General features: G+C 35.3%; 5 protein-coding genes across 8 annotated transcripts in view; 1 reads left to right on the top strand and 4 right to left on the bottom strand.

Annotated features, from left to right (window-relative positions):
* Nucleotides 1-13,500, top strand: part of nompC (no mechanoreceptor potential C) — a 26,779-nt gene extending 13,279 nt beyond the window's left edge. Inside the window, exons 12-16 of one of the 3 annotated variants that reach the window (XM_018518886.1) lie at nucleotides 734-1,766; nucleotides 11,553-11,674; nucleotides 11,759-11,907; nucleotides 12,449-12,605; nucleotides 13,202-13,500. In XM_018518886.1, coding sequence (XP_018374388.1) covers nucleotides 734-1,766; nucleotides 11,553-11,674; nucleotides 11,759-11,907; nucleotides 12,449-12,605; nucleotides 13,202-13,420 — 1,680 coding nt within the window. In that variant the 3' untranslated portion in view covers nucleotides 13,421-13,500. Of the gene's footprint in view, nucleotides 1-733; nucleotides 1,767-3,652; nucleotides 3,767-5,844; nucleotides 6,113-6,454; nucleotides 7,439-8,304; nucleotides 8,573-9,059; nucleotides 9,870-11,552; nucleotides 11,675-11,758; nucleotides 11,908-12,448; nucleotides 12,606-13,201 lie in introns of those variants that run through there. The other 2 variants (XM_018518887.1, XM_018518885.1) reach the window with 2 other exon arrangements.
* Nucleotides 13,501-13,672: 172 nt separating this feature from the next.
* Nucleotides 13,673-15,259, bottom strand: LOC108768433 (pancreatic lipase-related protein 2-like). The gene is made up of 4 exons (XM_018518843.1): nucleotides 15,220-15,259; nucleotides 14,671-15,110; nucleotides 13,980-14,331; nucleotides 13,673-13,909 (listed from the first exon to the last, which is right to left on the bottom strand). The coding sequence occupies exons 1-4, from the start codon at nucleotides 15,257-15,259 to the stop codon at nucleotides 13,680-13,682; spliced, it is 1,062 nt and encodes a 353-aa protein (XP_018374345.1). The 3' UTR covers nucleotides 13,673-13,679.
* A 36-nt stretch (nucleotides 15,260-15,295) lies between these two features.
* On the bottom strand, nucleotides 15,296-18,331 carry shu (inactive peptidyl-prolyl cis-trans isomerase shutdown). 2 transcript variants are annotated; one of them, XM_018518912.1, is made up of 7 exons: nucleotides 17,893-18,331; nucleotides 17,650-17,785; nucleotides 17,330-17,573; nucleotides 16,731-17,191; nucleotides 16,478-16,666; nucleotides 16,278-16,389; nucleotides 15,296-16,198 (listed from the first exon to the last, which is right to left on the bottom strand). In XM_018518912.1, the coding sequence occupies exons 2-7, from the start codon at nucleotides 17,688-17,690 to the stop codon at nucleotides 15,911-15,913; spliced, it is 1,335 nt and encodes a 444-aa protein (XP_018374414.1). In that variant the 5' UTR covers nucleotides 17,691-17,785; nucleotides 17,893-18,331; the 3' UTR covers nucleotides 15,296-15,910. The 2 variants fall into 2 exon arrangements, with proteins under 2 accessions (XP_018374414.1, XP_018374415.1); XM_018518913.1 differs by having other exon boundaries at nucleotides 17,650-18,331.
* Nucleotides 18,332-20,940: 2,609 nt separating this feature from the next.
* Nucleotides 20,941-23,569, bottom strand: LOC108768444 (odorant receptor Or2-like). Its single transcript, XM_018518857.1, has 4 exons — nucleotides 23,537-23,569; nucleotides 22,277-22,399; nucleotides 21,529-21,691; nucleotides 20,941-21,035 (listed from the first exon to the last, which is right to left on the bottom strand). The coding sequence occupies exons 2-4, from the start codon at nucleotides 22,364-22,366 to the stop codon at nucleotides 20,992-20,994; spliced, it is 297 nt and encodes a 98-aa protein (XP_018374359.1). The 5' UTR covers nucleotides 22,367-22,399; nucleotides 23,537-23,569; the 3' UTR covers nucleotides 20,941-20,991.
* LOC108768432 (uncharacterized) lies at nucleotides 23,527-24,256 on the bottom strand. Its single transcript, XM_018518842.1, has 2 exons — nucleotides 24,112-24,256; nucleotides 23,527-24,005 (listed from the first exon to the last, which is right to left on the bottom strand). Exons 1-2 carry the CDS (start codon nucleotides 24,254-24,256, stop codon nucleotides 23,527-23,529), a joined length of 624 nt encoding a protein of 207 aa, XP_018374344.1.
* Between the last annotated feature and the right edge of the window lie 806 nt (nucleotides 24,257-25,062).

Raw genomic sequence — 25,062 nt, 5'->3', positions numbered from 1 at the left:
TAATATATATATATATGTATATATTATTAAGGAAAATTTATATAAAGTTTGTTAATTCAATTTCTTTGCATTGCAAAGAAGTGATTTTATAATCATTTAAAACTAAGCTAAATTTTCGTACATTATACAGTTGTATATATATTTCGTGAGATTAAAAGACATACGACATTTAGAAACTTTATACATTTCGAGACCAAAGTAAGGAATTTGCTCTTTAATGTTAGATTCGCACGCAAAGAGAATTAAGTCGGTTTCGTAGACGAAAATTTATTGATTATGCATGTGTAGTTCAAATAATTTTAAAACGAGACGAGAAACACTCATAAAATTCCGTAGTTACATTGCGGAAAACTTTATCTTAGTGCAATTATTTAGAAGTAGGCTTCACAATAACTAATCAGAATATCGATTTAGTAGCTAATAAAGTTACTACATTTACAAAACACGAGAATATTTATATTTATCATGAAAAAGTATTATTAGTCTTAAAAATTTAATCGTAATATAATTTTAAAGTTTCTAAGCGTGACGGTAATTTTATTTAAAAAAGCATAAAATTTTTAGTAATAATACATAAATTTGTGCGCATCTTAAAATTATCTGTCTCAGATTTGATGCAGATAAATAATAGTTACAACAATATCCAGAACACAGAATTGCAGCAACTTACAATTTTCTTGAGTTCTATTTCTTATTAACTTTCAAACAAACTATTTAACTATTACGTTTACAGTTCGTCTACAACATGATGGTCTGCAGCAAAAGCCATAACAATAAACCGATAGAAGAATTCGTTCTGGTATCACCCGCGCCAGTCGACACTGCGGCGAAATTATCCAACATCTACATGAAGCTTTCTGAAAAAGAAAAAGAGCGTGCTAAGGATTTAATTGCGGCTGGGAAACAGTGCGAAGCAATGGCCACCGAATTGCTGGCTTTAGCGGCGGGCGCTGACTCGGCCGGCAGGATCTTGACGTCGATGGATCGCAGGAATGTCGAGTTCTTGGACGTGTTGATTGAGAATGAACAGAAAGAGGTGATCGCGCACACCGTGGTGCAGCGCTATCTCCAAGAGCTGTGGCAAGGCAGCCTAAATTGGAACGCGTTCAGGACGATCCTGCTGTTCATCGCCTTCATCGTGTGCCCGCCGGTCTGGGTGGTGTTCGCCCTTCCGCTCGGCCACAAGTACAATAACGTACCCATCATCAAGTTCATGTCGTATCTCACGTCGCACATCTACCTGATGGTCTTCCTATTGCTGGTCGGCATCACACCGATCTATCCAGTGGTGAGCAGGATCAGTCTGATACCGTATTGGTATGAGTGGTGCCTGCTGGTAATGCTATCAGGACTATTGCTATTCGAACTGACGAATCCCAGTGACAAAAGCGGCCTTGGGTGGATCAAGCTGGCGGTGCTGCTCTTCGGTATATTTGGCGTTGCGTTTCACCTAATGGGATTCGTAATCGTCGAAAGACAATACTGGCCGACTCTCCTTTACCTGAGGAACCAGCTTTTTGCCCTCAGTTTCCTTTTAGCTTGCGTGCAGATCCTGGACTTCCTGTCGTTTCACCATCTGTTTGGGCCGTGGGCCATTATCATCGGTAATCTTATGAAGGATCTTGCGAGGTTTCTCGCGGTGCTAGCGATCTTCGTCTTCGGCTTCTCCATGCACTTCGTCGCGCTTAATCAGGCGTTCAAGAACTACAAATCGGCACAAGAGGCGCTCTTGGAGGCCAGAAAACATAAGGAGCCATTCTACGACGGTAAGTTCGAAATACGTCACTCTCATTTCTTCAGTCTTCTAATCCTCTCCTTCTTCAGTCTTTTCTCCTCTCTCTCTTTCTCTCTCTCTTTTCTCTTTCTATCTATAAGGTGGCGCACGAAATGTACCATTTAATTATTCGATTTTCAATGCTTTGATAACCAATTCTATACCAGTTCTATCAGGCATCGAGTGGCTTGCCGCTCGGTGCGATTGACTTGCGATCTATATAATCCGGGTTTAATCCCACCTGCGCCCACATACGCGATTTTTCGCTTTTAAGGATCCAAAAATGACTATCTGATGATTAAAGAGATGTTTGAGCATCAGTGCTGTTCGGATCCAGTGTTAAACTGTAGTTCCATATATCAGTGGATATATGTACACTTGCCAAAACACATGGCAAGCGTGACGTTTTAATGCCAAATTCCTTCCTTCCAAAAACCATGTATAATGGAAAAGATTGGAAAAGGCTGATATCCAGGAATGGATAAAATCAGGCTGATGATAATCAGTTCTACACTAAGCCGGTAAAAAATTTTTCATGCATGAATATTCATAAACGTGTATAATCATATGTTTTGAAAAATGTAAAAAAAATTGCTCGTACACAATTATGCATACTTTTATATATAATTATATATAAGTAATTTTTTTTACATTTCTTCAAACTTGGTTTTTTCTAAAGCAAATGGTGTGAAAACTACCCTTTTTAATTATTTTTAATATTATCACATTACTATTATTATTTCTGTTACGCTAAAAAGTAATTTTATAAAAGAAAGAGGGATGTATGAACATGTATGGATATATTTCATGTATAATTATACATGTTTATGAATATTTATATATGTTTATATACATTTATACATATTCATACATGAAAAATTTTTTACCGGGTGCAGTTTTATTAACAATAAATATATAAATCAAATAGAGTGGAACTTCCCTAACTTCAGTTTTCTGAAGTTAGAGAATTAACTTCTTCATTTTCCCTTCCATATATGTACATGATGTCATGTATAAAAATTTTCCGTGTTAAAATAAGCTATGTTGCTTTGGTATGTGTACAAAACGTTCTCACTATCTGTAATATATACTATTTTTAATGCTCCGCTCCTAATATAAGAATGAGAAGAACATCTCTAACAGAAAAAACAAATGTTATTTTCACAGCCCTGCGTAGTAGAAGTTATGGAAGTTTCACTGTAATATAACATTTTGTGCGCCACCCCTGTATTTTTCTCTCTGTCTCTTTTTCTCTTACTATGTACCTTGACGCCAATCCAGAGCTAGTGGCGCAATTAATTGATTTTTTACAGTTTCGTCTATAGGATATATATACATATACGCGCACACGTACTGTAGATACGACATGTACCGTAGATACATTATGTAGATACCTACGTAGGGCTAGATCTTAGATTGGCAATCGCTTCGACGCGCGGTACTGGTTTCCATTAACAGGACGTAGACAGTGCTTTCGCCCACGCAGGTGCTAATTCGCGTGGGTACCGGAGATAACGGTATGCAATCGCGTATTTCCACAACTGCGTTAGTTTACGTCAGGAGTTACAGAACTACGTGAGTACAATTTCGATGAATTTAGATTTCAATATTATACGGAATCGGAAATTAAACTCATCGAAATTGTACCGACTCGGCGCGTAATTTATATGCAGAAACAATTAAACGTTTACCCTCCTTCGTTTCCCATCCCACTTGAAAAATTTATTCCTACTTTGAAAGTCATTGACTCGTTCCGGTCAAGTTTAGATTTCTTAATTGTCATTTATCAAAATCCCAAAGTAGGTCTACTTCATGTCGATCATACTCAGAGACATGCGGAGCGATACAGAATCATAATCGACTGAATTACAATGATAGATTTGTTGGCCAATGTTACGGAATGGATGATGGAGACGCCACCAACGGCGCCTCCTCGTCGCACCGGCCGCTACAAGAAAAAGAATGAGTGCTGTGACGATAACAGCAGAGATTGTAAGTTTTCAGCTGGTTGAGAACGATTAATCAGAAGCAACCCGAGCGCGGAAAGCAAATCGGAACAAAAATCGCGCACGTGAAACTGAATGCGGGACACGATCCATCTCGGTGTCGTCTCGTCTGCATCGTGCATTTGGCCAGTGTGTGTTGTCTGCTGAGACTGCTGCCTGATATGACGAAGCGAAAGAAAAGAAAACAAACGAGAGAACCGGAAAAAAAATACACGCAAAATCGGATGTTCTTCTTGTCGCGTTGTATGCTGTGATTCGGAGGCAACGGTAAAAATATTGAAGCGAAAATGATCCGATGGAGAATTTGCTGAGAATAATATATCTCCCTTGTATGCAAACATTACTGCAATCATTTAAAGCACTCCAGTGCAGCAACCACTTATTAGTTATTGCCATGGGCGTACGCAAGGAAGGACAGGGGAGTGTTTGCCTTCTTCTTAAATTTTTGGGAGGAGAAACAATTAAATTATGAAAATCATTTTTACACAAAAACTAGAAGTATTTAACAAGTATCTAAAGTATTAAAAAAGTGTACTGAAGATTCTCGAGGACTGGCTTTATAAGTTTTTTAATCAATTTTGTGTAAAAATAAATCTTTGCTACCCCTGACTGAAATCCTGGCTACGCCCATGATTGTTGCTGTAATTGCGAAATTAAAAAAACCTTATGCTCTCCTATTCGCTTCAGATCCGTTCGCGGATTGGAGAGAAGCGTCCGTATCGCAGCGTACCGAACAAATATTTATAAAATTGATATGAAAGCTCGAGAACGACGTTCCTGTTCATGCAATTTGATTAGCTGTCGATTAGAGTTACTGCCGGAGCATATGTGCTCGTGTTTCTTTCACAGCCTCTGCCCGTGTGCATCCCCGTGTCTCGCCTGTACGTATGTGTCCTATATATGTATTATACATACATGAACGCACACACACACATATATGTGTATGTACGTGCGTGTTTTCTCTGTACCTACATCATATATCTGTAATTATTGTAAGTTGCTAGAATCGTGTTTATGCTAGTGGACGATGTTGTATGCAATTCATGATGTGCATCCATCGCACGGTCATTTTTTTATGTGACTCGATCGATTTTACGTCCCATATCCCTCAAAGAATCGTTCCCTCCGCGCGTTTCCCCCTTTTTTCTTTTTTTTTTTTGATCCTCTTATCAGCGGACCGTGGCTAGCACGAAAAAGGATCTTTCCATCCTCTCCCCCCTGTCTTTGCATGCAAATAAATTTTGCGCGACGTGTCGCGTCCGCCTTTGGAGTCGTGCAAGCCAGACAAGCAAGGAGGAGGGTGCGCATCTTCGAGCTGCATGTCGCATCCTTTTTATCCACCGCAAACGTATCGCGCGATACGTTTCAAAATCGTCCACCCCACGCCCTCCTCTCTTTCTCATTCAGCATGGAATGCACGAGGAATGACCCCCATTGTTCGATCACTAGTACCCTCGAGAATAGGCGCACCGGCGTCGGGATGCATCCCCCGATTAGCGAGATGCATCGCTGGACTCATCGCGCGACCTAGAAACGCGCCGGTCCGACGATAGAACCTCATCGTCGCGAGTATCTTTTAGCGCGGGACGACAAAGAGAAAAAAAAAAAGAAAGAAAAAAAAATAAAAAAGGGAAGCGCAATTACATCTGAGTCAGATGTAAATGCAAGACGAATTTAGAGCGACGAGGCTGAAAAGACGAGTGACAGTACGTACTCGACGATGAACAGCAGCCTGCAATAAGATATTCATGGCATGCATTCGGCGTTAGTCCGCAGCCGCAGCTGCAGAGCATGGCCAAAGTCTATATATAAAAGATATGCATGAGCATGTTCATTCCGTTTGTTCGTTCGCTCGCTCGCTCGCTCGCTCGCTCGCTCGATCGTTATGTACGTTATGGAATACTCACATGCGCATTTGTAATACTAAATAGCGAGTACCCACCAGTAGTAGCCTGTAATGGCACGAAGCAATGAGCTATAAAAAAAAAAAGAGAGAACGAAAAAGCCTTTAGAGCTACCAAGAAACGTCTTGTGTGTGTGTGTGTATGTGCCTCGTAATTCCAGTAAAGATGAATCCGGTACTCGCCTTCGAGTATCTATTCTTCGCCGTCTTCGGCCAAACAACCCACGGCGAGCTGAAGGTCGAGACCAATCAGCCGCAGTGGACCTCGGTCCTCTTCAAGTTGACCTTCGGAGTGTACATGTTGGTCTCGGTAGTGGTGTTGATTAATCTGCTGATCGCCATGATGAGCGACACTTATCAACGGATACAGGCGCAGTCGGACATTGAGTGGAAATATGGACTCAGTAAACTGATCCGAAACATGCACAGGTAAGCCTGCGACCTTTTACGACTCCGAATATACGTGCGATAATATAATCCGCTGTATGATAAACCGCTAGATAACCGACGCGATCCGACCGAAATAGCATGCTCGATTATCTTTTTCCACGTTTGGTCGGAACATCAATGTTATAAATAGAGTTATATTACTTTGAAGCGACGCGCTCTCGCATTTATAAGACAAATCGTTGCAGTGCCGTTCGCTTTTACATGCTTTTACGTACAGCCTGCGTATGCCGCGGTCTCAACCGGTCTCTTAAGTAACTCGCTGTTAAGCTATTCGGGGGTTAACGGAGCATTCCGTGTTGGAAACGCGATTGCGTGTTACAGAACTACCACAGCTCCGTCCCCGCTAAATTTGCTCACCACCTGGACCGTGTATTTCATCAAGTTGTGTAAGCAGCGCACCGCTAAGCGCAAGCGACCCTCGTTGGTGCACATGATGGGATTCGGGCGTGCCAGCCGTTTATCGCCCAGGTCCAAGATGGGCGCAAAATGGTTGGCCAAGGTTAAAAAAGGTCAGGTCCGTCCAAAGGATAGCGTGACCCTCTCCGTGGTGCATCTCAGCCCGCTGGGCAGCCAGCTGTCCTTCAATAGCGCAACCAGAATAGAGAACGTAGTGGATTGGGACTCGATCAGGAAGAAGTATCTTATCCTAACTGGAAACGAGCCCGAGAAGGAGGAGGAGAAGGAAGAGAAGAGCAACGAGGATGAGAACGAAGATGAGAACGGGCCGACAGCATCCAACGCTTCGACGATACCAGCGACAGTCTCGAATCCGCCCACATAAAAGATTTATCGTCGCCCTTTGCTATTTTTCGACCAAATTGCCGAGTACGAGTTCGCGCGAAAAACGAGCAAACGAGCGACTAAGATACCGTCGGCCATCGTACTACCGTGCTCAGTATTACCTATTAGACAGATTTAGCGACAGATTAAGTGCGCTAAAGATATTCACCCTCCACGAATAATAATATTTAAATCGTAAACCGCTACCGCAGACACAGATTCTCAGACGATCGAGCGAGATCATCATAGAGGATCCCCGCGCGATCCTCGACGCACCGGCGACCGGCCGAGCATTTAATCATCTAAGTAAGTACGCGTTTCTCGATACGTGAATCTCGTAGGAACGCATATAATTGATGTTGTTTGTGAGATATATGAGAATGGGCCAATTCCGCCGAACACATTATACCTTCTCCGTCACATGGCACGACCGGATGATGCCTGCGAATGCCGAATTGTCACGAATCCCCGTCACATGCTCGCTCTCAATGTTTCATTGAATGTTGGATCATTCATCCGCGACATCATAGCGCGTTATCATCCGTAGGATGCAGATTGTACCTCTCGATTGATTCATTGCGACGATATTTTCCATTGGAGAGCCGTTGCTGTAAACATTAATTAAAGTTAAATGAGATGGTTTGATTGAATTTGTAAATGTTTTCATAGAAAGACAAAATAAAAAGACATCTTAAGACTAAGTCTTAGCTATTAACTTTAACTAACGTTTACATGGACGGTTCATAATGAAAATATTCCTGATATTGCAAATGTCTAAAGGCACATCTAAAAGTCTCTTCATTAAATCCCAGACTACGTGCATGTCTAAAAGACTTCATAAAGACATCATAAAGATGTCTAAAAGATATTTAAAAAAACATAAAGTTTTCTAGACAATGCTTGCTGTCTGGAATGTCCTTTTAAATATTAGCAATATTCGGGATAATTCTCTTATGGAAAAATAATATTGGACTCACGAAAGAACGATTGGAAATAATTGAAAAACTATTCGAATAGAATATTATACATACACGCGTTTCAATAGTTTTTTCATAATCCAATAGTATTTTTCTACAAGTATTGCACGTAATATACATCGCAAGTCTCCTCTAGTTCCTTTTATGTCTCATGCGCTTAAAATTAGAAATCTGTTAGACAAAAGCGCATTTTTCTTAGGCGCTTTGGACTTTTTCTAACGACAGCCAAAAATGAGGAGTTTGTACGAGTCGCAGCATATGTATATCCTGTATGGCTTGAATCGATCTTCTTTGCGACGTTTGGTAGTGGCAACATTTAGCATGTTCTGCGCAGTGGCAGAGAATTTTTGCATTCGTCCACGCGCATATATACAAAGCACCTTACGAGATACGTTGTTTAATGCGTATTTACAGTCAAGATGAGTCCCATAGTCGCGGGCGAATTGTTGTTCTTCGCCATCTTCGGTCAGACGACACACGGAGAATTCAAGCAAGAAAAGGTGCAGCCCACATGGACTACCGCCCTCTTCAAGATCACTTTCGGCATTTACATGTTGGTGTCGGTGGTGGTGCTTATTAATCTCCTGATCGCTATGATGAGCGATACCTACCAGCGGATACAAGCACAGTCGGACATTGAGTGGAAATATGGATTGAGCAAGCTCGTTCGAAATATGCACAGGTAATAAGACGTACCGAAGAAGAAAAAGTCACGGAAAAAATGGCTTCGCTGAAGTATCTAAAAATTTGACTAGACACAGATTTGAAAATAATTTTGTTGGATGTTTCAAATAATTATATGTATAAATATTAAATAATATATATGTGTAAATATCAAATAAAATAATTTATTGAATTTATATAAAATAATTTAATGAACATAAAATAAATGTGTAAGACGCTTAAACTACTGGTTATTAAAATGTCAAAACTTTTTACATCATTGCTCGTTATTCATTATACCTGAGATTCCTATATTATTTTGATGGTCCAACAAAATTGTTTTCAGATCTATAGCTAGTTAAATTTTTAGATACTTCGGCAAAATTGTTACATCTTCGTGTAGTAAAAAAAAAAAGAAGAAACGGTAGGTTGTTGCATGTCGCATGAAAGCACCATTTATTGTATCATTTATTGTACTAATAGATCGAATTTTCAATATACGACAGGACCACTACGGCACCATCTCCGCTGAACCTCCTGTCCACGTGGATCATATATTTCGTCAAACTTTGCAAAAAACGCCTGACCAAAAAGAAAGAACGACCCTCTCTGATGCACCTGATGGGTGCCCGTATGTCTCCTCGCTCCAGGATGGGAGCCAAATGGCTGTCTAAGATAAAGAAGACCTCACAAGTGGGACACAAGGATGGCGTCGCTTTATCAGTGGCTCACCTGAGTCCTCTGGGCAGTCAATTGTCCTTCCGCAATATCGTCAAGATCGACAACGTGGTCGACTGGGAAGTTGTCAGGCGCAAATACAGAGATCTTTACGGCGAGAAGATCGAGGAGAAACCGGTTGAAGAGAACAAGGAGTTGACAGATAATCCATTGGCGATTTTAGAAGGCTCGTCCGATGCTGCCGAAAAATCGAGGCTTGGACTTGGAGCTTGAACGAGGAGGAAATGTTGAAGACAGCCATCGACAATACATTACATAACTCTCACGAAAGAGAGAGGAAGAGAGAAAGAAAGAGAGATCAAAGCTCTTCCTATTTTCGCAGATTCACCGCATTAATACGCTCGGTTGCGTTTATTTGTACATACATCGCCGCGAGGCGTATACGAAGGACCTTGTCAGTATTTTCGAAATAAATGTCTAAGCTCGACTTTGTATCGCCTGTACAGTTATTGTTAGCTAGCAAACCTGTGCTCCTTGTGATCCATAGTCTAATCGATTACTATATAACACGTTTTAGAGACTACCATGGGGAATACCCGTATGCATAGGGATCGTTCCACGTCACATTTGACGGTTAGTCATCAACATTATTTAATTATCAAATTCTCTTTCCACCTAGAATGTTTTTGATTATATGTATGATATACCTACATATATATATATATATATATATACCTATATTATATCAATAGAGCGCAATTGCGTAATGGCTCTGTTGCAACGATGCACGCACCGATCATTATACCTGCATCATGTTGCTCATGATATTTTCGTGTAATATATCGGCGCGCCCGATACATTTGTAGGATATGTATCTACGTAATATCGCAATATTAGAATTCGAAGCTCACATCATCATTATACATATATTTATACACAAATTTAATGTGTAGCATGTACATTCATTGATATGTCAATCGAAATTGAACGCGTCTACAGGATTCACCTCTCAATCATTCGCACGTTGTAAAGTTCGACTGGCACGCACTATAAATGCTCACTCTGTAAAAAGAAATAGTTAAAGCGAATTCGATAAAAAAGATTTTTCTCTGTATAACGAATACTTAATTTTTAAAAATCAGAATTTGGTTTAGAAGTTTTGAATCCACTTCTATCTATTTCCGCTGAATACAAACTTATAATATTACATCAAAGTTATAATTTCTTACTCAACAATGTAACTATTATATATAACATGTGTTATATTGTTGAATGGAAAGTTATAATATTGATGTATTATTACTATTAATTTGTATTCTACGGATTTTTACTCGCAACGCGCAAATATTGCACAATTTTTAAATTAAACATAAAATTAAGAAATAATCTTATGTAATCTTATGGAATTAATTTCTTTTTAATTTCACATTATTTTCCCATAATTATAAAATACGTAAATACTGATAGAAAAAAGAAATTCAATGATTCTAAAACTCATTCTTGATTTCATAGATTAGGAATTCATAATTTTACAGAGGATAAGTTTTCATCAATTCCTTTTAATTTTTCTATTTTTTGCAGAGTGCATAAAAGCGAATCGAAGTACAATTCTCACATTGCAAGCCACATTCATCGCATCCATCTTGCATTTGTAAATGCGTTTAAAAAGTTTTTCATATCGATACATCAAATATGGACATTCATGTCTTTACAATTTATTATTCAGTGTTCGCTCATCGAAATCTTTTGAAATTCTGCTGCTCATTCCATCGCATGTTTTAGGTTTTACGAAGCTCGTTGACTTTCCTTCTTTGATTGATTGCCAATTTTTGAACGAAGATTAGGATAGTTGATCATCGTCAGCATGAACTTCTACAATTCTTAATACTCCAAGAACTGTAAATATGATTTTTTTCTGCTTGTAATCAGAATAACAACGAATGGAATAACACCAAATCAGCAGTGGTGTAGTCCGAAATTTGCAATTACTTAAATGCAATGACTAAAATATTAGACTACTAGTTACACTCTGCCTCAATTATACTACACCGCTGTATTAACGTAGGAATATACAACTAATTCAACTGCTATGATTTTTAATAAAATATAGATGGATACAACAATATTTGGATTCACGTAACAATATGCTGTAGTATTATAATCGCTTATTAAGCGGCTAAGTAGCCACTCAATGTCATTGGTTCTTATCTTTAGCTCTAATCACATTAAATTGCTACTTAACCACTTATTGAGCGATTATAGTACTGAATACAACCTTTGAGATTCTTTTAACTTACTATTCTTTTTTTCTGTCTGTACAGTGATGGTTGATCCGATCGAAATCACGGAAAATCTTTTCTTCGCCATTTTTGGTCAAAAAGGTGTCGAACACTTTTCATTAAACGAGAAGAAGCAACCATCGTGGACGGTTTATTTTTTCAAGGTAATTTTTTCAGTAAATAATATAATTATCTATATAAATTATTTTTTTATATGTTAGAATTAAATAAACGTTTTTTGTTTCAAGGTGTCATTCTCATTATACATGCTCGTCAGTGTCATAGTATTGATTAATCTATTAATTGCTATGATGACCGACACATATCACAAAATTCAATCACAGAGTGATATCGAATGGAAATACGGTCTCAGCAAACTAGTTCGTAAGATGCAAAAGTAAGTAACACGATTGAAAAAAAAAGAGTAAAATCTCTTTGGGAACACAAAAGTATTAAATCTTTGATTTTTATATCTTCAGCAAATGAACTTTTCAACTACGCTTTTGTTAAATTAAGGTAAACTATTGATAAGAGATAAATCAAGATAAACCATTGATGATATTTCGAGTTATGTCACTTTTGATGAATTATTATGAATTTGTTGTAATTTTATAGGATATCAAAATCATTACAATTAAAAAAGGATGATTTTTTAAGAATTGTGAAACGAAAATAACAAAAATGACATTTGATCTATCATTTCTAAGAGTATATTCTTTTTGCCGATATTATTTACTTAGTCAATAATTTTCTATTTAAAGTTGAAAAATAATTCTTTTCTAAAAAAAAATCGTAATTTTTTAGTTATGTCTTTTGAAGTAAAGGAACGATATAATTTTTTCATCAAACTTTCGTATAAAACTTAAAGTGTGCAATTTCTTATGCGCTTTCATTTAAATTTGCAAACCTTTACTGTAATATTATTCTGATTCTTGTAGAACAAGGACAGCTCCATTCCCGTTAAATCTCGTTACCACATGGGCAGAATATATTAAGAACGCTTGTATGAAAGAACGTATTGCAAGGCAGAAAATTGGCAGATCGTATGGGTACATGGAACCCGATGCACAAAGGATTTTTCCAAAATTTTCTACTGTACGTAAATATTTATGTCCCTATTTATTAAATATAAAAATATTACGCTTTACTAGAAAAATTTATAATATTGCCGTATGATCTAATAAAGGTCTTAAACCTCTTCTTCCGATTTTGATGAGCTTTGAAAATGTTGTAATATAGATTAAAATAGGAGATACATTTTTAAAAATAAGTTTTCTTACACACGTTAAGGAAGATAAAATTAAAAAGAATCGATTTTTATCTTTCTATATTATAGAAATAATAAGATATATAAAAATATCTTTTAAAAAACTTTTTGATGAAAGTAACTGATTTTTAATGATGTATTCAGATTTTCCGAAAATGTTTTTTTTTTCTTTCAACGTACTTCTAACATCCACTATTTTTTAGAATTTTGCAGAACCATTTTTATAGTCAAATTAAATTTGTTTAAAAATACATTCAACTATACATATATATAATACAAAATTATTTTTTGAAAATTTTGCAAAATAAGCCATAAATAAAAAAGGAAGGTCGAAAATTGCCAGGCATTTTATTAAGCAATTTCAGAATATCTTATCTTTTTTTATTAACTGAATTTTTTGTAATCTTTTTCTTTTTTGTTTTAGAATGCTAGAATGCTTCCACTACCGCGAGCAGCGAAGGAACGAATTAATTTCTCCTTACTTCAATCGAGCTCGACTACCAGTCAAACTTCTTTAAATAATATTCCGAAGATACAAAATATCGTTGATTGGGATATAGTCCGTCGAAAGTATCGTATGCGATTCGGAGACGAAATCGAGAAACCGTCCAGTGGGGAGATGACGCTTGTTAAAATGGCTTGAACAATAAAATTGACGCGCGCAACATATATTCCATTATTACACGCAAATTTCCATACGCGTAATTTTTTTATTATTTTGTATCAGCCTATTTTATATCGTACAGTATTTCAAATAGAAAGATATATATAAGTACTTTCTACGTTTATACGGTTTCTTGCGATATCACTAATTGTAACGAAATATATATATATATATGTATATATATATATAGGTAGATACATCATAAGTAGATATTGAGAAATGCCTCTATTTTCACTGCTTATTTTATCTTGCCCTTTCCAAACGGTGGTTGTGCATTGGTTTGCAAATAAAAAATACCTTGAACGTTAGGGTTGATGAATTCGCCCATATCGGCAGTGCTAAAATTGTTATCGCCGCATTTACCAAGTTGGAAATCTATCCAATTGGAGCATTTCACGGCGACAAAGCCATCAGGATGCACGATCGACTCGGTGAAAAACTGATGCGATCTACCATGGCTGCAGGTCTCTAAAAAAATACAAGCTAAATCAATATTCTCATGCGCGTAATATTGTAAAATTTAATGCTGGCATCATACGGGATGAAAATACAGGGCATCCAGGTTGCCTAAATGTTCCTCCATTCGGATAAAAATCCGCGTGGCCAATAGGTCTGAGGAAGCCTAAACTACCGGCGCAAGTGTGAATAACATCCACGAAATTGGCGTCTGCGGCATCTAATCGCTCCTCTGTATCTTTAAGATAAGGCGTCTCGAATGCCGGCCCAGCCGGATCAAGTCCGGTAATTCGACCGAGCTTCTTCGATATATAATTACCAATGTGTCCGGCTACATGGGCACCCAAACTATGTCCCACAACGTGAACATCATCGAAGGATACTTGAGTTTCTGATCCGAGAAATTCGATAAATGCAGCCACGTATTCTCCCACCTGAAAACATGAATTTCGATTGTGCATTACATTCTTGCAAAAAAAGTATCTTTTAAAAAATTAATGAGCACTTTAAAAAATCAAATCGAAAATTCTCGTAACTCTGCGAAACTAATTTTATTTTCATTTTCATTGGTTTGCATACAATTTATGTATCGTGTAACAAAAAATCTTTTCTTTTCCAGCATAATTTGCGTTATGTTTTAAAATAAGCATTTTTTAAATTATATTCTATATTGATATAAATTTTGCAATCATGCACATGGTTTTTTCACAAGAAAATTAGAGTTTGAATTAATTTACTCATTCAACTATCTTCAGAATATGCATTTTACTCACCTGATGAGTAAGTTTGACGGATGTTAGATATTCTTTTGTTGAACCGGCGAACCAATCTACACAAATTACATTGTAATCTCCAACGTTAAGATAATTTCGCCGAATATCGTGTAGCCAAAAAGCATTTCCGCTCTCTGCCCACCCGTGAATAATAATCTTGGTAGGCCACTCAGGATTAAATGGTGAATCCTTTAATTGAGTAGCATCACCCACTCGTAGATAAACAGGTTGCTCCTTATTGTCCTTGGTATAAAGTTCATAATTTATATCTTCTGCTTTAAGATCTATATCAATTATATTGCCGATTATCGCACGATCATTTGCAATAATCGATGTCGGATTTAAAAAGACCTCCAAGAGACCTTCTTCGGAATGGTGATCTTGAAAATTTTGGATCGATGGTCGATTACGCAATAACTCTGCTATATTAAAAGATACATCTAAAAAGAAATGGAAAGTAATAAGAATAAATGATACATTTACCTCCATTAGTATAACTAAATTATATTTTTGACAAAGTCGAAATTATTTATATAAGAACCACCTTACTTAGGAACAAAAATACGAGGAACGTTGGAATAAGAGCCATTGTGATATTTTTCAATACTTTTATTAGATAGTGTTTCTTTTATACCTTCATATTACATAAGTAAAAATATTCTTGGGCTATTCAATCCATTAGATCTTATTACTAACATCGAACAATAAAATACCTAAGTTGCTCCACGAACATCCGGTATTTGTTTGTCCTAATTTAAACTAATTTTAACTGAGCAGTATTATTGAAATTTCGTTGCATATACTTTTCCTATATTTGGCAATGCTTAAACATAGATAACAGGAGTTTTGTAAATATCCATAAATCTATTACTTTTAGGACCAAAATCAAGAATAAAAAATATTGATTTAGATATTGTCAGAGCTTATTGCTAATTTAGTTGGCATATACTATAATTCTCTTTGGTCGAGTTATGATATTGAGTGTTCCAATATACATTGTCAATATTGAAACTCTATAATAATTTACGTTATGTATACTACAGATTTTCAGTACTAGCAATGTATATACTATAATGGCGTGCATCACAGAGCTTCTTGAAGTCAAACTAACTGCTCAATACTGTAATACATTAACGAATATATATCAACGAATATACATCAACGATTATAAGAATTGCAATACCAGGATGTATACTGAAGAATTCTGGATATTGCAATTTTAAATAACAGTAATGTAATTTTATGATCTGCTTTTTTGAAGAAATATAGTTTCTTTGCCATATCTAATAGATGTAACGACATTTAATCCTAATATAGCCGCTTCCTCACGTATAATTTCATATTCTTCTTTTGTAAAACCCTCTGAGAGATTTTGTCTTACTGCATCATTATTGTTGATAAGTCTTTCACACAAATCGCGGGCGGCGTTTCGAAATTCATTAACTTTTATTTTTTCTTCTTTAGATCTGAAGCAATTTTTCCATAAGCGTTTCTCTATTTCCAGATACTCACGCTGTTTCAAATTTGTCTAAAAAAAAAAAAAAAAAATGAAATAAAAAGAATATATTGTTACAACAAAATTATTTTATAAAAAATGTTCAACTTACTGTCCGAATTGCTTTTTTAATAGAGTCATTGTGCGGTTCTAACACCCAAGCTTTCTGGAACTCGTTCATTGCTTCATTATATTCTCCAATACTCAGCAAAGCTTTTCCATGGCTAGAATACAAGAAAACAAATTTATTATAATACTCTGATTTAATATATTTATACTTAAGCAGTTAAATCAGTAAAAAAAAGTACACACTGATAATAGCTTTTAGCTGTTGGTTTTGGAACTTTCCTTAAAGCTAAGCAAGCTTTAGTAGGCATGTTTTCTTTGTTATAACAAACTCCAAGATTGGTATAAGCTCGTGAGAGTAATTCATTCATTTCTTTTTCTTCCAAATCATTATTTAACTTGATTGATTCCATACAATCAGTAATTTTTCTATATCTACAAAAAATACATATTTAAGGAATGACTGCATATTTATAAAAATTTTATATCAGTTACTTACTCTCGTATCGCCTGTTTGTAGTTAAATTTTGTACAACAGTCTTTGGCAGTCACAAACATATGTTTCACAGGTCGTATCACATTTTTAAATAATTGTTTCTCCTCGTCGGTAAGATTTTGATATGTTTGTGCACAGCCATCGTCAACGTAATCAACTAGATGAACAACAAAGACCACTTCCTCGTTAGGTGGAATACGTGGTGGACAACCAACAGCCTTGTACGCATAATCAGGATGTATCAAAAATACTGCTATTTCATGCTTTTGCATAGAACGTATACCCATTTCTAAACCAGGTATAATAAAACTCTGACCTAAACGCAACGATCTTGGTTTCCCAATAGCGTAAGTAGAATCAAAAGGCTCATCTCTGTATTCAAAATATCCGATATAATGGACAATCGCTTGAGCATTGTTTGGTATAATTACTCCAACACCTTTTTGTTTGACATACTTCATGACCTAATAACAATTTCATATTAAGCTTGTTAAAATTACATTCATGATTTCATTTAATTGTACTGATAAACTTATCAATAAAATCAAAGATAATATTATCTCTGTAGAAAAATATACAAAATAGTATAAAGTCTGATTAACTTTTCCATTTGGAATTAAGCTCGTCATCTTTGTTTTCAGCTTTGAAAAGCTTATACCACAGAGTGATACAGATTCTTTCTCATCCTCCATTTCATCATCAAAATCATTCATGTTTAACATATTTAACATCTCTTCATTGCTGAATTGTACATTTGAAGAATATGAAAATTCTTCATCCTCCTCATTGTTATTAATGTCATCATCTCCAATTTCAAACATCATTCCATCTTTATTCATCAAATCCCTGGAATAATACAACAAATATGTAAGAATATAGCATAATACATGTATGTAAATTTATTAATATAGTTCTTATATACCCAATCTTAAAACCATCCAAGGAATTGATACTTTTCGCCATTTTTCAAGTTAAAGAATTCCCTCGAAAAATTCCTTGTCAATCAATTCAATCAATCAATCAATCAATTCACCTTCCCAGCTTCTACTCTTTCCTTTCTGAAACACGAATGATGTGAGCTAAGGATCTTCTCTTACAGTACTTGTATTTCAAGTACGTTTCTTCTTTCTTTTCGAATATATAATACATATACACTATAGGATACCACAACTTGTTGCACGGTTTAATGGCTCAGAAATCCGATTCAAGACAAAGAACACCCGATAAAAACGCGGAAGTTCATTCGGTAAATATTACTTTGTCCTTGTTCACTGAATATTAAACAAGATAAAATAATATCTAGATGGGGACTCGTGGGGACTGAAGTTTCTAAAGGAAGCCGGCCATTACATAACATCAGAAATAGTAGGACTGCTATAACGTTCGAAATCGCGTTGTCTTCGTTGTCCTTTGCTGCTGATAGAGCAGTCTGTTCTTTTCGGCTGAACTTCGTGCACCGTTCATATTGCCTCCTTTTCTCTCCAAGGCCCAGGATACGTTAGCGGATTCCAATCAACGCCATCATTCGTGTAACTTCGTTGTTTACTGAGTGTTGAACAAGAATGAAATGATATAGAAAGAGCACTCGGATGGAAATTCGAACATAACCCGATGTAGAGAGAAAGAGAGAAAAGATAAAGCTGGAAGAAGTTCAGGTGAAAATGACAAATTACTAAAGAGAGCGCTGAGGTTCATCTTACGCAGGCGCACTGCGCACTGAACAGACAGAACATTCATAAATCATATAGAACCGCCTGTCATCGCGTATTCCATATTCCATGCCGCCCACGCGCTAAGATATGAGGCCTGTTCATGTTCCTTTTGGCTGAATTTTTTGCACCAGTTCATCTTTTTTCCTTTTCTCTCCAGGAGGAAAGAAGAGGAAGATAGATAAACTGGTGCAAAAGTTCAGCCTAAAAGAACAGGCCTATACAGAATGGACTGCGCGATCCGTATCTAAGTAATGTATCAAATGTGGTCGACAATAATGAGAGCAGTATTGGTAACCTAGAAACAGTGGCCGATCGTATCAGGTAAAATTATCGTACCTAACCTAGAATTATCGTGCATACATACATCGCGCGCGCGAACAAAATTTAAATACGAAATATGTAAAATTTTAATCCGTAATTAAGACGGTCAGAAATAACAATTTTATTTATTACTTAACGTTGAAGTTATTTAGGCTGAAATCAGCTTCCGAAATAGATAAGAAATTTCTCGATCAATTCTCAACCGCTTTCGCTGAAATTATCCATTCAGCACCTTAGAAGCCCCTTAATACACGATCATTGAAACAATAACCGATATTTTTTATAGATTTCAAGAGCTTAAACATTCCATAGAATAAATTGTATTTCTATAATATCCAGGTTAAAAATACAAATTGAAAAGTGATTATTTTAGTATATTTAAAACAATTTTAAAAGAAAGAAACGGTACAAATGTGGCTTTTTACATATGTTGACAATAGACAGTAAGTTCACTTGTATTGTCAATATCACAATTTTTTATGTATGTAGCACATATGTATATTTTTTCGTATTTATCGTAGTAGCATCAATTATAGTCATTTCACTTCACAGATTAAGCCAGGTGACTATATAGAACGATAAATCTTTGATAAGACTAAACAATATATAACTCGCAAATTATAAACGAACAGATTTCATATAGAACAAATAATATTTAAAATTCATACTTATAATTTCTATGATTTTTAATAAATAACGATATCATCCAAGTCATTTAATTCATCGTCTTCTTCGATGCCTACTCTGTTGGTAATATGTATATAAAATTAAGAGAGAAGAGTAATAAGTCAGAAATATAAAATTATCGTATTTTGGCGTACGATAATGAAGTGCTATCGTACATCGTACGTATAAGTAAAATTATCGTACGGTTACAAACACTGAATGAGAGAGAGGGACCATGGGAGACGGCGCGGTGATCCCGATTGACCACGGCTCAATTGAACACCACCAATCACAGTGACCGGTGCTTAGGAGCTTTGTAGTCTCAAGCGCTGTGAGTGGCTCGTGTCCAATTGAGCCGTGTCCAACTGGGTGCCACTCACAATGAATGAGCCAGTTGGGCCAGTCCAAAGACATAAAGAATGGACTGCGCGATCCGTATGTCAAAATGGTCCCATGGTCCCTTTCTCTCATTATTGTCGACCACATTTGATACACTACTTAGATACGAATCGCGCAGTCCATTCTCTGTGTCTTTGGATTGGCCTGACTGGCTCATTCATTGCCAGGGCCTCTATTCTTGAAAAGGTCGCACACGAAAAACTAGGGAAATGCTATAGTATGCGTTATATATACTATAGCATTTCTCTAATTTTTCGTATGCGATACTTTTCAAGAATAGGGCCCAGTGCTGATAATGTATAGTATACGTTACGTGGACTATATATTTCCAGCATTGGTAGTGGTCAGGTGCATAGTGTGTATTCCACAATACATGATTTCTGATAGGTTGAAATTCTTATTCTCTGTTCCCTGTTCCTTTTATTGTGCGAAGCCCCTAAGACCGGAATCAAACTATGCTTTGAAGATTGAGATTGTAGATTGAAGATTGAAATTTGACCAATGAGGACAAAGGAATTTTAGCTCCTATTGTTTTAATTGATCAAATTTAAATCTTTCACTCTTTAATCTCAATCTTCAATGCATAGTCTGGTTCCGGCCTAAAAGCAAAGCAGGCTAAATTAATAGGGTCTGTTAGTTGTCTATGTATGTACTACATGTCTATTATACTACTATTAACAGTGGCTGTGTTCCAAAATTTATTGCACGTACTGAATTGAAAAGCTATACCCAGTGAGAAATGACAATGAAATCGATGTCGAATCGACGTTATAATCATAATTAAACGATTAACAATAGAAACAAATTCCTAAAAATTGCAAATGCAAATAAATAAAAGGAGATAATAATTATTTAACTATCGGGTGGTCTTCTTTTACTTATAATCATTTTTATTAATTTTTTAAATTCGTGATTATAACATTATTATATTTATCGATAATTATAATCTTATAATCTGGTAATTTTTTATATTTTTATTAACGATTATATATGTAAATATGTTTTTCTTTTATAATAACAATCCACTCGAAAATATACAATAGATAAATACTTAAGATAAGAGAATAATTGCAGCAGATTGTTTATTTAAATAGTTTACTTCTTTTAATCGCCCGTGATGTCCTCATTGAGTTAAATTTCTGATCGATTTATCAAAGAATTATCGATTAGCAAGCAATACTGATACGTAACCAGCCGATGTCTTTATTAACTGAAAAAGAATTAAGATAAATGTGCCATGTTAGACACGACATAAATTATTGAAAAATGGGACAAAAATTTTAGATATTAAGTTTTTAATGTAGGTACGACTCTAAATAAGTTTGATATAATTGTTAAATTTTGATAAACAACGTATTTATTTAGAGATAAGACGAATGCGCGATTAAATAATTATGTAATAAACCGTCATGAATATATATAACCGGTTTTATGAAGGTGGATTTAGATTAAATTTCTATTAACTTCTTAATTGATAATTAATTTAATTATTAATGTTTGCAGTAAAACTTCTGACTATAATATAGTTATAATTTGTTTCTAAGCTTTAATTTCTTTTCTCACGTATCAAACAAGAGAAAATGTAACATGAGATAATGATTTAATTTTATATTAATAAAACAGCTGAGAGAGATTAGATTCGATAAGTTAATTATCAATTAAGTTAACATTTATACGGGCACGTATAAAACAAATTTACAAACATCTTACACTGCAAAACATGGACAATGTCATGGGAAATATCCTGCCTGCGGTAATATACAGAGGTCTTTCGGCGCGAATCATTATAAGCATCAGGTTTTTGGTTTCATTCGGCGTCCTCAAGTACCACGCGTAGTTATACACTGCATAAAATATTCCTTCACCCTGTAAACATTGTTATATCAAAAACTCTATATTAATCCCATTACTTATATATATATATATATAACATAAATAACGAATTCAAAAGCGACTTTTACGACCCAGATAGCACGACTAATTCATTTAAATTCGACAAGTATTTACCTTGTTAAGTTCTTTTTCGATGTAATCTGTTTGAAATGAACAAAAAAATTCCTTTCCAATCAATATAAAGGATTCTATAAAAGTATATTTTTTTAGTATAACTTCTTATAACTCTCTCTATTAAAATATTACTTAAAAGTTATTTCGATTTCATTGCGAATTCATATAGACAAAAAAAATTACCTCTTTTAAATCTAAAAAAGAGTTCACACTTGGAAATTTAAAAATCAAATTTTTTGAGACCCTCAGGAATACTTTTAAGGTAAAAATGGAACGGAACAGGAATTTATTTCGTAAGTCGAGAATAAGAAAAGATTTGTTTTATCCTCTGTGCTATCTAGGACGACAGGTTGTCTAGAAATTGTTTCAATTTAATAAAAGAAGCGCTGCAACACTTTGTAATTTGATTTATTGTACCTATTTTTACTAACAATAAGTACTTACTTTGGCTATAAGAATCTCTCCGACCACGCAGTACAGACACATGTGAGCGAATGTATTGATAAGAATCGAAACGAGCCAACATATTCGCATAACGGAAACACCTTCACCACCTCCGTCAATGATCTAGACACGTTAATATATTTTCTATCGACGTTTTTATTTAAGAAACTCATGTTTTAATATCTTAGTTTCTTTTCCTTCGGGATGCACGATTATGTATGATTTACACAGGGAATTGGTGAGAAGAGTATCGCGATTAAAGATCTTTTCATTACTATTCCTGCGTTTCCGTCATATAAAAAAAAATATGTTAAATAAAGAACTCTCGATCTATTTAAAAATTACAAGAAAATCCTATAGAAAAAATAAGAATTAAGCGTAGTTAGTAAAATGCAAATTAAATTAAATCAGTTAAACTGCTTGACTCTTAATTGTTCTGTGATTTTCTTTTATAATTTTCGAGAAATATAATAACTTCAAAAAGGGCTAACTCTCTTCTCTCATTCGCCAACTTACATTAACTATCAGAAATCCTTGTAGGCAAAATAACATAGCGAAAAACACTAATAGTGTCAGAAGCATCAAGTTGAATGTGTTGTCGATAATATCAACAGACCTACGAGTTAAGTTATCGTATACTGTAACATCGGATTCCGATCAAATGAAAAGTCTCGGAGAATATATACCTTTACTTTTCCAGGGAGAAATAAAAATTGATTCGATCGATGTCAATTAGACGTAATCGACATCGATCCTATTTTTGTTTTTCTCTGGGTTGCAAATGATGTATTCGTTCGACATACATATATAAGAAGCTAAAATGTCATGTAAAAGTATTGTGTGGACTTATCACCAATTTATACAATAATTATTATCGTATTATAAATATTATCATGTTACAAGTAATATATACATAATAATAATCGAAATGTAAATTAGCAATGCGCAACCTTTTTTAAGAGTCATTTTCAGAAGGTCTTTTTTCAGAAATAGATAAAATCCGCATAATGTTTATTTCGTTTACACAAAATGGAAAACATTATTTTATATTTCTGGCTATAAGTCGGCGGGGAGTAGATTGTGCATCACTGTTTTAGACAAATGTGTTCGAGCTTTCTTCACACGCGCAATATGTTTCAGCAATGTTTAAACTTCAACCAAATTGTCATATTTGCTTAGTCCTTTTTTTATATTATTTGGACAAAAATGACACAGCAGTGTAAAACACATAAAATTATTATAAATCGAGCTTAATACAACCTAATGAGACGAAGATGATCCTTGATATTGAAGGATAATCCGATATCGAAGTCTTTGAAGTTGTTCAAACTGAGAAATCGCTCTTTGAGAATTTCCATTTGGGCACATATGTGAAACACAAGCAAGCACAAAAACGTATCGATGCCCGTGTAAGAAATCGCGGCCATTAAGATCGATATAGCTTGGACGGAGATCACAAATTCGTATAATGGGGTCTCCGTTATGTCTCGCAAGTAATACGTTTGCACCAGCATCGGTCTTCCCGGATCTGTCAGATTCGTCAAATATCTTGTGGTATATCCAAAGCAGGGAGGAATGATGAGAATAATGCTCGCAAAGGTCATCATGGTACATCCGAACATGACCATTATTCTGGCAATTCTCGCTTGCTTTATCATAGTGTCTCGTTCTTGCACTGTTTTTGTCCTGAGCCAATCTTCTACGATCATATTTATAAGCGGTTCAAGATCTTTGGAAAATGTAAAAGTATATAATTGATCGAATTGACGCTTCGAGAAATAGATAAAATATTACGGAAATAAAACGGTAATATCGGTGTAGAAAGAAAGATTTACCTTTTTTATGAAACCACATAATGATAAATTTCAAGACGGTTACTGAGAACGGCAGACCGATTTGCATATTGTCTGCCATCGCCACCATATCACCCCAGACTCTCAACAACGCTAGTATTCCAGGTATGACCGCTGCACAAAGCATCGTAGTAAAAATAATAATAGCGCGTAGATCAGCCAAAAATTTTTGTCGATGACTTAACTTATCGTCTGGCCAGAGACCGAGAATCTTCAAAGAAATCCGATTTATTCCGATCGCCCAGTCTAAGTCTATTTAATTACCATGCTGTTATTGATGATGAAATCGAGATATGCATGGATTATAATCTTAGTAACATCGTGGAAATAAATCTTACAAGGGATCTGTCACAAATATCATTGTTCAAAATATAAAAAATAATAATGACATAAAATGATATAAAATTTTATATCATTTTATATTATTTTATATACGAATGTAGAATACGAATGTAGAATACGAATGTTTCAGGTTTTTGTGTTTAATAATATATTTCGAGGAGAATCGAGTCTGTTCCAGACAGTTGTGACAGATTCTTTGTTAGTAACATCGCGTAGCTCAAGTTAATTAAAAACCAAATTATACTTGTTATGGGTTCAAGTTTTCGAAATAATTAATTAATTAATTCATTTATTTATTTATTAGCTAAACAACAATGAAATGAAATTTGTGAAGTTTTGCGGTAAATTTTTCCAGATAGACAGCGAAGTACGTTTCGTATGAAAATTGTTTTCGCGTCGTTCAATCTTTAAATAACATCTGCCTTTTATTCTATTATAATATTGGCAAGAAAACAGTATCTGGAACTACCAACAACAGTTCAACGTAAAGTTTCGCGAATTCTCGTACGCTTTAATAAAAATATATAGATTATAAATGTATATCAATGTACGTCAAACGATTTATATGTTTATCGATATAGGAAACTTAGC

The sequence above is a fragment of the Trachymyrmex cornetzi genome, unplaced genomic scaffold (assembly GCF_001594075.2).
Source record: "Trachymyrmex cornetzi isolate Tcor2-1 unplaced genomic scaffold, Tcor1.1 scaffold797, whole genome shotgun sequence".
Lineage (NCBI taxonomy): Eukaryota > Metazoa > Arthropoda > Insecta > Hymenoptera > Formicidae > Trachymyrmex > Trachymyrmex cornetzi.
The sequence above is the reverse complement of the archived record's forward strand: the minus strand, read 5'-3'. Positions and strand labels throughout refer to the sequence as shown.